Genomic DNA, 12,220 nt, shown 5'->3' with positions numbered 1-12,220 from the left:
GAGAAACTCAAGAGTTGTATGCAGGGCAAGGACCACTTCTAATGGCAGCATGTGGGGCAGCAAAAACCCACCGAGGGTGCTGAGCTGTGTTCCTGTGCTGAACTGTAATAGCTGTGTCTTGGGCTCCTGTGCTGCAGCCAGTTTCTGCAGTATAGTAGCTCTTTGTAATGTAAATGGGACCTAGGTTTGTTTATTTCACTCTTAGGCTTTCCTGGATTAAAGAAATATTTGCAGTGCTGGAAATCCAGGCAGTCAGGAGTACTCCCTTCACTGATATTTACAGAAGCAGAATGGTGAAGACATTTATCTTCACTGCAGTTTCAGTAAAACCTAATTTGCAGATGCTATAGAGCTGTTCAGGATAGTCAGAACTCAAGCTGGGTATGAAGAGTTGCAGAAGCAGCCCGCAGTATGAGTGGGCAGTAAAATGGCAGATGAAATTCAGTGTTGACAAGTGCAAAATAATGCACATGAGGAACAACAATCCCAACTATACACATACAATGCTGGACTCAAAATTAGCTGCTATTACTCAGAAGCATATCATTGGGAACAGCGGTAGTGCTCATCAAAGGCCAGAGGGGAAAATCAGATGCTAGAGAATTATCAGAAAGCAAACAAGAAACATCCCAGAAAACGTTTCTTTTGTAGCCAGATGAAGACTTGTCGGGCCTGTATCTTGAACATGACATCCATTTCTGTCTCTGCCACATCCGGCAAGTTTTTAATAGTAGTAGAATCATAGAGTCCAACAAAAAATTAGGTTAAAGGGTCTTCAGGAGATCTTCAGACCCTGTTTAAAGCAGGGATAACTGTGGGTCTAGAGGAGGTTGGTGAGGGCCTTGTCCAATCAAGTTATAAGTACCTCCAGGCATCGAGATTCCACAACCTCTCTAGGTAACCTCTTCTAGCACTTAACTAGCCTCATCAGAAAAAAATACTGTCCATATATCTGCTCAGAATTAGGAGAAATTTGAGAATCCTCTGTTGAGAATGATCAGCAGCACAAAGCGGCATCTCTACACAGGGATAATAAATAAATTAGGACTTGCAGCTTGGAAGCGAGAGTACAGAGAGTGGGGATATCTTCAGGATTTATAAAATAAGGTATAAAAAGGTCAGATAGACTATAAGCTATTTTTCAGGTTGCTAGAGGAAGGGTGTTCCTAATGAAATAATCAGGCAGCAGCTTAAAAGAAATTAAAATAAGGGCTTCTTTGCAAGTCGTGTAATTAAATTGTGGATCTCATTGGCACAGGATGTTGTGGAGACCAAAGGTGTCAGTTGGTTCAGAAAAATACTAAGTGAATTTCTGAAAAAGGGATTTGCAGGCAGTCACTGACCACTAAGATCTGGAGGCAGCTTTTGAATGAGGAACAGAGCAAGGGAGATCCTGTTCCTACATGTTCCTTCCCTTGGCATCCAGAAGGGGGACACTGGCCTGGATGGACCACTGGTCTGACCCAGAACAGCAGTTCTTCTGACTTTAAATTCTTAACCCAATGTTTAGACCTAAATGTAGTAGATGGTGTCCTCCAAAGGGCCTTTATTTAGTTAGCTAAGATACAAATTCAGCTATGTCGCAGCCAAATCTTGTGAAAGGCTTCAACTCTCATCTTTATTCTGAAGTGGTGGTGGTAGATGGAAATGCATTCCCCACTGGCAGTGTATATTCAAGTCTAAAGAAACGCGATCAAGAAAATGAGGCTGCAGTTCACAGGTTGCAAGCAGGCATAGGTCACCTTCTTCCCTCCTCCAGGCCCTCCTCTAGTTTATGGAAGTCCAAGTGATCTCTCCAGGTGCAAAGGGGCAGTAAAGTGGCAGATGAAATTCAGGGACATGTATTGGATGTGGAAGAACTAGATGATGGAAAGTGGCACTCTCTGTTCATGAGCTTTGAAAAATGCCACCTTCTCAAGCTGATCTGTGGGCTCTCTGGAGTGGGCTGCACACTTTGTTGATAGCGCCTTCTTACTGTGCCCCTCTCCCTGAAGTACAGTGCATTCCTGTGCATTCAACAGAGTAAAATACGCAGCCCAATACCCTCTACTGGGGAAATGAAATCTGCTGCATTCACTTCCAGAAAACAGAAGACGAGCTAAATAAAAGCCTTTGCAGGCCTATATATTTTGTTCATCATGCTTATCTAGACAAATTAATTTAGATGCAGGCCAGATAACGTCCCACTTTGTCCACAGTCTCATTGCCCTAAATACTGCAGCTTATTCCATAAATTATTATTGCAGAAAGGTCAGGAAAGTCTCAAACTCTCTACAGCTTTTAGAAAGAGCCCCTGCATCTGTCTTCTGCCTTAACTCGAGCCCTGTCAAATCAGACAGCAAGAATGCCAAGCTCTCCCATTCCTTGGAAATTCATTGAACAAAATGATTTGGGAGATGGCTTTTAAACTAAACCTGGATGAGCCCAGGAAGAAATGGCATCTTCAGTCCTGGAGACTCTTAAGGAGAGGTGAATATGCTCAAAATTTAGGGGAATCAAAGAAGAACTTGTTTAAAAACAAGTAAGATTAAGAAAGATGTTTTTGAGAATTGTGGTATACAGTATCTCTACCAGTGGCTCAGAACTGGAGCTCTCTGTGTAGTTAAATCTCAGGTCACTGCTTTAAGGACTTCTTTGAGAAATGACAATGAGTGACAGCAAAATAAATGAAGAGGTGGAAGCATCAGGTATTCAGAATGAAAGCCAAGGAGGGAGCGCGCTAACCATTGCTGCTGATGGAATATATTAGCTAGAGTAAAATTGGAGACATTGCTGACAGATTTTGCAGGGAAGAGTGGTGGCATATCTAGTACTGAGTACATGCAGGAAGAGAGCTCATAGGGGAAGATTTTTGTGGTAGCTTGAAGGAAAAGCAATGACCAAAGATAAATAATGCCAATATATGAAGGAGAAATAGTTTGAAGGTCATTTAATTAGTTTAGCTTCTAGCACCATGGTGTATAGAATTGGGTAGTTAAGACTGGGGATTTCAAGGTTAATGAGATTAGATTATGGTTAATAGAATTATATAAATTTAGAGAATTTAACTATTATTTGAAATGGGTTATTTAATAAAACTGTTAATTAAGGAGGGAATCCATATTGTCATCTTCTCTTTTAAAATTAACCACTGGGGACTCTGGAAAAGGGGCCCAGCAATGTCCTGGGCAAGCTCAGAAGAGAGGTGACTGGGTTAACTGGAAACCCCATGTAGTGTCCTCTGGACACCAGCTGGTAGCCCCTGTTATGCCAGCTGAAGACTTCATTACTTCCTGACTGTAACTGTGGGCAGTCCTGGTCTTGTTAGTCAGACTTCATGGTGCTGTTGAGGGGGGAGCGACATACCTCATGCTTAGATGTCCTTTTAAGCAAAAATGTCTGCTCGGGTCTGATTTTATCCTTCAGTGCTAGTCAGGAAAGCAGGAGAGCTTTTTCTCCCCACCACAGCTATTGGAGCTTTGCCTCTGGAGCAGCGTCCTGCACCAGCTTCCGCTGAGACCCTTGCACAGGGTACAGCAAGTGAGGGGGGTGATCGCTGATGTCAGCAGAGAAACGTGAGGGAACTGTTGCCTCACAACAGCTCTGTGGTGCCACATAGATTCTCTTGGGGTTGTGTTTTGTGAGCAGATCCCCCAGTTGTAGTCCTTGGTGTGCAAAAGCTATGTACATTCCACCCTGGCCAGCCACAGTGGGGGGAAAGCAGGCAGGACTGCTGTTTTGTAGCCTGCCCTCTTGCTGAAGGTGTGATTTAGGGGCCAGGGTGTATATTAAACGTGACTCAAGGCTTTGGACCAGTCCATGCTCTGCAGCTTGCTTCTTGTCTGAAGCAAGAGCCTCCGATCAAGGCAGCAGGAGCTCAGCCTGCCCTGAGGAATCCTCCTCCAGAACGATGCTGCTGCGTATTGTGTCTGGAGTCTCCCAAGCATAATGGCCCCCTGGAGACCATTAAAAGCCAGTGGAACTGAGAGTAGCCACTAAACTTCTCTAATTTATGCCAGAACTGGTCTGGCCCAGAGGACTGTGGGAAGGGCAGAGCCGCCTTCTCCTCCGTGCCTGTTTCAACCCAGTTGAGAATGAAGCCCAAGACTGAAGTTATGCCTGTGCTGCGATTCAGCACTTCATAAGGGCAGGATTCAGAACAGGACCCCCGGCAATGTTGTATCCTCAGAGCTAGGGTTTGTCTTTAAGATGTCTTAGCCAGGGCAGGCTAGATGGGGATCTTCCACATCTTAACGAGGTTCTGGGGCTACTTGTAAATGTGATTTAAAAGCAATTTTGATGACGGCAGCTCTCCCGGGGTGGGCCGAGCCGGTGCCTGTTGAGGAAAACCAACCATATTTCCAGATTACAGGGCAAAGTCTTGTGATTTTTAAGCAGGGTAAGGAGGGAGTCTACAGCGCTGCATCAGGGATACAAGGTCTCGGAGGACAAAAGAAAAGCTTGCACCCAAGCAAAAAACAATGGATAATGTACTTGCAGGAGCCTGTAAAAGCCGGTCTGTATGATGACTGGAGGTGCAAAGAAATGACAGATAATGAAGGCACGGTCCTAGCTGTGCAGAGAGAAGAAAGTGACGGTTAAAATAACGCATAACAAAAATGCTGGAGATGGAGAATTTTGCACTTGCCTGACCCAATTTGTTATGGCAGACAGAGGATTACATGAAAGGATTAAGCTTTGCTGCCCTTAAGGTCACGTTAGGGGTCACAAGTTTGTAGCCTTGCCTGATCCCTGGCTTGCAGGGGAGCAGAAATCAGGAGGCTTTTTATGGGGTGGAAAGGACTTTTTCGCCGTGTTTGAAGTCAGATTACTTCACTCCCATAGCCGCAAAGCTGATAATGCAGAGAATAAGCAAGCAGTGGGCTAATCTCAAGCAGGACTTTTTTTATTTCTCCCGGGGAGGGCTCTTCCAGTCCTTTCCCAAAGGGCGTTAGAGTACAACTCCCTTGGCACAATAGCAGATGTGACTGCAGCAAGGCGGGGTTGTGCCGAGCGGCATTTCTCTGCGAGGAGCATTATCCTCTTCCCTGGAGTTCTCTCTTTTTGCTTTGGTAAAGTTTACTAGCTGCTTGTTAAGGAGCTAAGAGAGGCAAAGCTGAAAGATCTGAAATCTTCCCCTGGCTATGTTTTCCCAGTGTTGACTTGAGGCTGGAATACTAATATTGTATCCATCTCCATCCTCAGAGTACCTGCCTATGTCTCTCCGTCTCAACAAAGCAGCACAAGGACATCTATCAAGATCTAAATGTTACTGTAGGGATTGTACTTTCTGCACAAGAACCATCTTTTAAGCATGCAGATAGGGGGACAGAGTGTGTAGGGACAAAGGATGACAACAGTTGACTCACTGTGGACTTGACTCTAAAGCATTGATTCCTCCTTCCTGTGTGCCTTCCCCATAGCAGCTCTTTGTGTTTATAGCAGCTTCCTTGGATTTCTCTGTTTTACCAACCCTCTCTCCTGGTTCAAACCTTAGGTAGAAAAACTGCAAACGTACATTTTAGTTGCTTTTGCTTTCCATTGCATTTGCTGTTCTCCACAGCATTTGGGGACACTGCAAAACACATGCCCAAAACAAAGTTTCACCAGAAGCTACAGATGTAGCTGCGGTGTGGATGAAGATGAGGTGTATGTGAGACACCTTCCTCTCCTATAAAACACATGTAGACCTGAGTGTGTTCATTTTCCCTTTATCGCTGTCAGGCAAGGAAATACAATTAAATGTGATTTTTTTTTCTGTCAATTAACTCATGCCAGAAGAGTTTTTAAAATCTATTCCCGCTTTAAAAGTTCAGTGACCTACTTATGTATTTCAAGCGTATTTGGAGTTCACCTTTCCTCTTGCATTTTGCTATGTCATTCTTTTGCCCTCGTTAAAATGCTTGATGCAGCCAGGCTCCCAGCCATGGTAAATCCCATCATAAACTCTGCTTTATGACCCTCACCACGCTGGTGCTGAAATGGTCTGTCTTTCCCCTTCCCAAGCTCCCAAATGGCAGCAGGCAGAGTTTTAATCACTGTGAATTCAGGTTGTGGTCAGATTAGGTAGAAGATAGGATGCATGTTTGTTGTTTTGCAGTGATGTATTGTTTCTGGGATTACTGTGCTGAATAGCAGAGGGTGTCAGCTGATATTTATTACTTTAAGCTGTCTCAGCTGTTCTGGTTCAGCAAATAAACCTACATTCAAAATGAATGAGGAGCTCTGCTTGCCTTGTATGCCATGATGTGTGCAAATGTGATTATTGCTTCCGAGGCAGGGGAAGCTGAAATCATTGTGGGAGCATTTTTAGTTATTTATTTATTTTTACTCTTTGCAGGCAATCATGCAGATTTCTAAAGCACACAATCAAGCCAAAGGCTTGACACCTCTCCTCCTAGCCCCATTGTTAAGCCCTGGCATTCCTCATGCTGGGAATCACTGGCTCCCTCTCTCTCTAAAGTGATAAGCTTTAAACCACGCTATTGATTGCTTAAGGCATTACATGTTTTACACCTAGGTTATCAGTGTTATTGAAAGGGGAAGACACAAAGCTACCGGGCCTTAAAATGAATCTACCTCTCGTCTTTTCCCATTTGCTCTGAGGATTTCAGACAATTTGTTTTACACTGATCTCTGCTGTGGAGATAAATAAATGAAACCAGAGATTTCAACCCTCCCCAAGGTTAGAGTTAGAAGTGTTATTAGTGTAGGGCCTCATGTGCACCCCAGCACAAGCTGGGCTCACTTATCCTTTATTTAACGCAGCAACAAGGACTGATTTCAAAAGTTGCTGCTCCCCTTCAGATAAGAAGTGTCACATAGCACAGCTATCAAGGTGAATTGGTATTTTCAAGTGAGAACCTCTCTGCTTCTGATTAAGCCCTGAGGACTCCCTCTCTTCTCTTTTAACTCTTTAGCTCCCTGACATGGGCACCACCTTCGCGGCTGAGGGGCAGCATGGAGGTCTTGGCTCACCCAAAGGGCCTGCTGTGCTGTGCCTTCGGCCATCTGTCCTTGGGGAAGCTGAGGTCCTCGGCAGCCTTTTGGCAGTCAGGGACAAGGCTGTAGGAAGCCAGCAACACTGCTACCACAGGGCTAGCAGTGATGCTGGCACAAAGGCTCTGATCTTCTTTAGGGTCTAACTATTGTTTTAATGATCCGAAAATGACCACTGAACATAATACTGCCCCCCTGCCCCAAAATCTAAAGTGACATTTGCCCAATTTCCAAGCACAAAGATGTGCTGCTCCCCTCTCATCCCCAAAACCCTGCTTGCCACCTTTTTGCCCTGAGCCTCCCTGTCAGCAGAGATACCTCCTAGGCAGAGTAGAGGTAATGGATTTTATGGGAAGCAGTTATGGGGACACTGTGCATCTTGCACTCCATTGTGCACATCTCCTAGCAGATGAAGTGTTGCATTGGCCTTCAATAGCATAATCTCATTCTGGGATCTCAGCAGTAAACGCATGAATTGGGTATTTGTGGCAGAAGCATTACCGTCCTGCTTGCGATAGTTGGAAAAGTCGTGCACGTGTTTTTATGGAGATACCCTAAAAAATATATCAGCCTCTTAAAATGTGACTGCGTTGCTTCTCACTGAACCCCTGTGGGACCCCTGAGGGCCCGTTTTCTGTGAGGGCCCTGAGGAACAGGGAACAAGGTCCAGATCCAGTTATTGCAGTGACTTTCATGGATCTGGATTTCAAGGCTAGCAGCCGAGTAGAGAATTAGAGCCATATTCTTAACAAGGAGCTGACTGTATAACAAGCAGCCCCCTAAAATCCACGATCTCAAAGATAAGATGATTTGCCCAAGGTTACACAAATCAACTGTAGCTGAACCTGGAACTGAGCCTTCATCTGCCACTGACGTACCTTGACTGCAAAGTGATCCTTCCTCGAAGGGCCTACACATAGCGACATGATGAGATGATGATACTTTTTATGGTCAGATGAAAGATTTAATAACCTCTGTGTGACAACATCTACTGAGCAAGGAAGCACTTATTTTTTTAACCCACAGCGGTTTTGGTTGCAGAGGGCAAGCAGGGGACAGATGAGGAGGCAGAACACGATGCTTGCAGAATGGTGGTCGGGTGGGACTGGGGGATTCGTGTTCCCTTCACTTGACTAACATTACCTTTCTCTGTCTGAAGGACGGCATGAATTGGGTGTGCAAAAATGTCAATGCTAAGAAGAAATAAAGCATTCAGAGCTGCATGGAAATGGAGGAGCGGTGGGAGCAGAATTCTAGCCTGAAAACACTAATTTGCTGCTTTCTGACCAAATGTTTTTCCATCTGTGCACAGCTACAGCTGTTAAAAGGAAAAAAAAAAAAGAAAGAAAAAAAGGGAACAACATTCGTTAAAACCTACTGCTGGATTTGGAACTTGACCTGCTCTTTAGTATCGTTTTTTATCCCAATAAAGGAATTGTATTTCCTCCCTATGCATAAATAATATTAAATGTCTGATTAGCAAGCGAGTTTGTAAGCAGAAGCAATTCTGCGATTCAGTGTGGAGCAGAGGGAGTGGTGAGTAACTGTAGTTGCTTAGATGCATAGGACCTGCCCTATAGGTGTGGGTTTGTGGTTGCTGAGGACACACTCAGGTGTCAGTCACAGCTTCCCCTCAGTGACAGATAAAATGCAGTTGTGTTACCAATTGTGGGTAGTTTCTTAAAATAAAGCTGCTAAGAAGTCATTTGCGTAATGAGGGTAGAAGACTTCCACATATTCCTGTAGCCATAAAAGAGGAGTTTGATCATAACAAGGCACTGTTGCATTGCGACATCGCTATAGAAGGGAGAGAAGGGTTCTCTGTGTGTAATTGAAGCTCTTTACAGTTGGAATAATGCAGGATGAACATGCCTAGGGCTTTTCTCGCAGCTGAAGGAGAATTTAGCCCAGCATTTCACCTTGAGCCAGCAAAACCGTGGTTCCTATGTTCAGTAAATTCCATACGTGAGATTAGTCTTGATGTTGAACAATCCCTGTTGATTTTCCCTTGATGTTAAGGCAACTCTGCAGCAAAATGCAATTAAGTCCATGATTACTTTCTAGAATGAGATACCAGGTCCCAGGCTTCCTTTTTGAAATGCACAAAATATATTCTGTCTATGCCCCTTCCTTGGCAGGCCTTGCCTAGCCCTTTGAGGGGCTCGGGGGGGCTGCCCCGCGGCAGGCTGGGTGCCCAGGGCCTGAAGTCCCCCCAGCTTGGTGCTGGCTGTAGATTGCCACAGTGGAGGGTGAGGATCCCGATGAATGGCAGATGGGAAGCACTCTTTAGAATGAGGATTCGTTCTTTCCCAGACTGGCTTTCCTCTAAAAGGATGCAGTTGCTGAAATAGGAAAGAGAATGTGTTTTCCACCTCCTCATCCCCAATTCAAATCTAGCCCCAGCTGACAGTGAGCAGGAGTCATTAGCACGCCAAAGCAGCCATGTCCTGTATGAAGCGAGCTTGGTGACTCCTGGGCCAGTTTCTAATGCACAGATGGTAAAATAATCCCACTGCCCTGCTTGCCAGCTTTGTTTGCTGCCTGCCTGCGAAGGGCCAGAGAATGACTAGGGACTAGGGACTGCATTACCCCTTCCACCTCTTGGAGACGGACCGGCGGGCAGTGTGGGGAAAGCTGCTTGTACTAAAGCATGTGGCTTTACCACGCGTCAGCGAGTTGACTCATGGACCCAGGCAGACGGCTGACACCCCTGGAGCTCCCAGCTCTTTTCTCCTCCCTTCCCCCGGACGTCTCCACCTCACGGCAGAAACATCTGCACTGTACGTGAAGCAGCCCCTGGCTGCCTGCATGTTGCAACCCAGCAGATTAAAATCATCCGGGGCTGATTCCGGGTCCCCACATACATCAGGATGTACAGTAGTGGTTCAGGAGTTGATCTGCCTGTAGTTCAGCTCTTTGCTGTGGCTGGGGGGCAGAGGGACAGCTGGGACAGCAACTGCTTTAGCAATCCAACTTTAATCTGCCTGTGTCCGTGAGTCAGCACCCTCTGAGTGCATCTGTCTCCAGCTCTGAGGCAGGACATGCATGCCGGAGTAGCACAGCCTTGCTTTGAAACCCAGATGACTTGGGGATGGGGGGGAACAACAGCGGTGTATGGAAAAGCAGGCTCAAGTGAGCTGTTAAGCAATCACTAATGACACAAAGTGACACAGCTCCAGCTTTGCATGGATTGAGTAAGGAGTCATAGGATGAGGAGAGATGTTCATTTAAACATAGCTTGTTCAGCGACTCCCCGGCTGCAATGGCTTACTGAAACCCTAGGAATATGAGCACTGCGTGTTCCTGGGTCAGCCCAAGGAGGAGCAATGCATCCTAGCATCACCTTTTCCTTACAATTAATGCATTTGCCTCATGTAAGCACTGTAAAGAATTCCAGCCCTTCCTTGTAGGCACACTTTGTGCTGGCTGAGTGGCGGAGCTTTGTGACAGATATTCCCAAGCTTTGGATTTGCCTGTCCTGCATGTCAGATGCAGAGTAAAATGCTTGGGTACCCCTCCTCTGGCCTAGGCAGGACAGAGCAAGACCTCCTTGGGGGCTCAGGCATTGATCCTTCTCACTTGCAAGGGAGTTGAGTTGGTGCTTCCCTGCTCCCTACTTTTTTACCAGTGGCACACTTACCCTGTGACACCCCAGCTGTGCCACAGTTAGCTTTCTGGATCCAAAAAGCATCCAGCAGGATAATTTGGATTTTTAGGCTCCCATTGGTTAAGCTTGGAAATGTGTGTAACGTAGTGGTTTTCCCATTGCTCCAGCTCAGAAGGAAAAATTGCCTTACTGAATTCAGGATCCAGAAGCGTTTGCTGGCTCATTCATTGTGTTTGGGTGTAGCTACATATATTGGTTGCGTGCATCTGTGCCAGTCAGAGCTTCACCTGTAATCTGGTGGATTAGTTTCATTTACCTACACCAGGTAGTAAGAGAGGAAGACCATGATAGAATAAGCTGTGCTGGGAGGCTGGAGGTGGAGGGTTTAAGTGACCATGACTTAAGTAAATCACCCTGCAGTGATGTCTGTAAACGCTCCTTGTATTGTAAACATCTCTCTCTGCATCGACCTGGTGAAAAATGTAAAAAGGATTTGAGGTTCTGTTCACTTGCTGCTCCTTATCTGAATGCATTTACATCTGCTATACCTTCTGCAGGGCTCTCCTCCCTCAGCAGCACTTGGCTAAATACCACCTGTAAAACTGGCTGGGGCCAGCCAAAAATGCCTGCTGCGGTTCAGCAAAACCCCTGCCCCTCTCCCAGCCCTTCAGCTCCTGCTTCGTTTATGGTAATTGCATACACAAGGCTTTGTCCTTCCAACTCTGTCTGCTCTGCCCTCCTTTAAGTGAGCTTCGGGGGAAGCGAACGGTCTCATTGGTATGGGTGGAGCTTTGCCACACGTCGCATCAATTCATAGATTTTTAAAGCCAGAAGGGACCGTTGTGTTCCTCTCTCCTGACCTCCCGCGTAACACAGCCCATTAAACGCCACCCTGCCGGCGCGGTGACTTGTGGTTGAATTAGAGCACCTCTGCGAGGAAGACACCCAGCCTTGATTTAAAGGCTCGGAGTGACAGACAGATCCAGCCCAGGCCTCGAGAAGTTTGTTGCAGGGGTTAATTCCCCTCTGGTGGGGAGTTTGTCTTGCTTCACTTTCAGGTCATTAAATCTGGCTTTACCTTTTCGATAGATGAAAGATGCCTCTCCTGCCCCTTTGTGTTCTCGGGGCGGGGGGGGGGGGAGAGATGATGGAGAAGTGAAATTCTCCAAGGGCAGATCAGGAAACGTGAGTCCAAGCCCCTGCTCTGACCACGAGCACGGGGCGTGGGGTTCCACATCCTCCTCTGGCTGTGGCCATGTCCCCCACCGCGGCCCCGATGGAGGGTGTCTCTCCTTGCCCTCAGAGAATGCTTGCCAAAGCTTCATGCAACCTTCTTCCATTTTTCCCCTTACCAATACTGCTGCTTGCACGTTAATGACTTCTTTCTCTGTCGAAAATGTAACTGATCAGCAGACATTCTTTACTAAAAGTGTACTGAGATGAGACCAGCCCTCTCAAACTTGCCCCCTGCCCCACCGGGCTCACTTTTCTGCAAAGGCACAAGGTGGTGGCTGTCACATTCCCTGGGTCAGCTGGGTCCACACAAGCTCTTTCTTTTATGTTCCCTTTTTGAATTTCACCAAAAAGGGGTATTTGCGATCTCTGGTCATGTTGTTACTCAGTGTATAATTTAGA

General features: G+C 46.2%; 1 protein-coding gene across 3 annotated transcripts in view; it reads left to right on the top strand.

Moving 5' to 3' along the window:
* The window catches only part of ARL3 (ADP ribosylation factor like GTPase 3), a 29,776-nt gene extending 18,295 nt beyond the window's left edge, over positions 1-11,481 (top strand). For 2 of the 3 annotated variants that reach the window (XM_037399791.1, XM_037399789.1), the window contains one exon: positions 5,185-5,359. In XM_037399791.1, the coding sequence (XP_037255688.1) occupies positions 5,185-5,343 (159 nt within the window). In that variant the 3' untranslated portion in view covers positions 5,344-5,359. Of the gene's footprint in view, positions 1-5,184; positions 5,360-8,137 lie in introns of those variants that run through there. The other variant, XM_037399790.1, reaches the window with a different exon arrangement.
* The last annotated feature ends 739 nt before the right edge of the window (positions 11,482-12,220 follow it).

The sequence above is a fragment of the Falco rusticolus genome, chromosome 9 (genome assembly GCF_015220075.1).
Source record: "Falco rusticolus isolate bFalRus1 chromosome 9, bFalRus1.pri, whole genome shotgun sequence".
NCBI lineage: Eukaryota > Metazoa > Chordata > Aves > Falconiformes > Falconidae > Falco > Falco rusticolus.
This window is presented reverse-complemented; position numbering and strand designations above follow the sequence as displayed.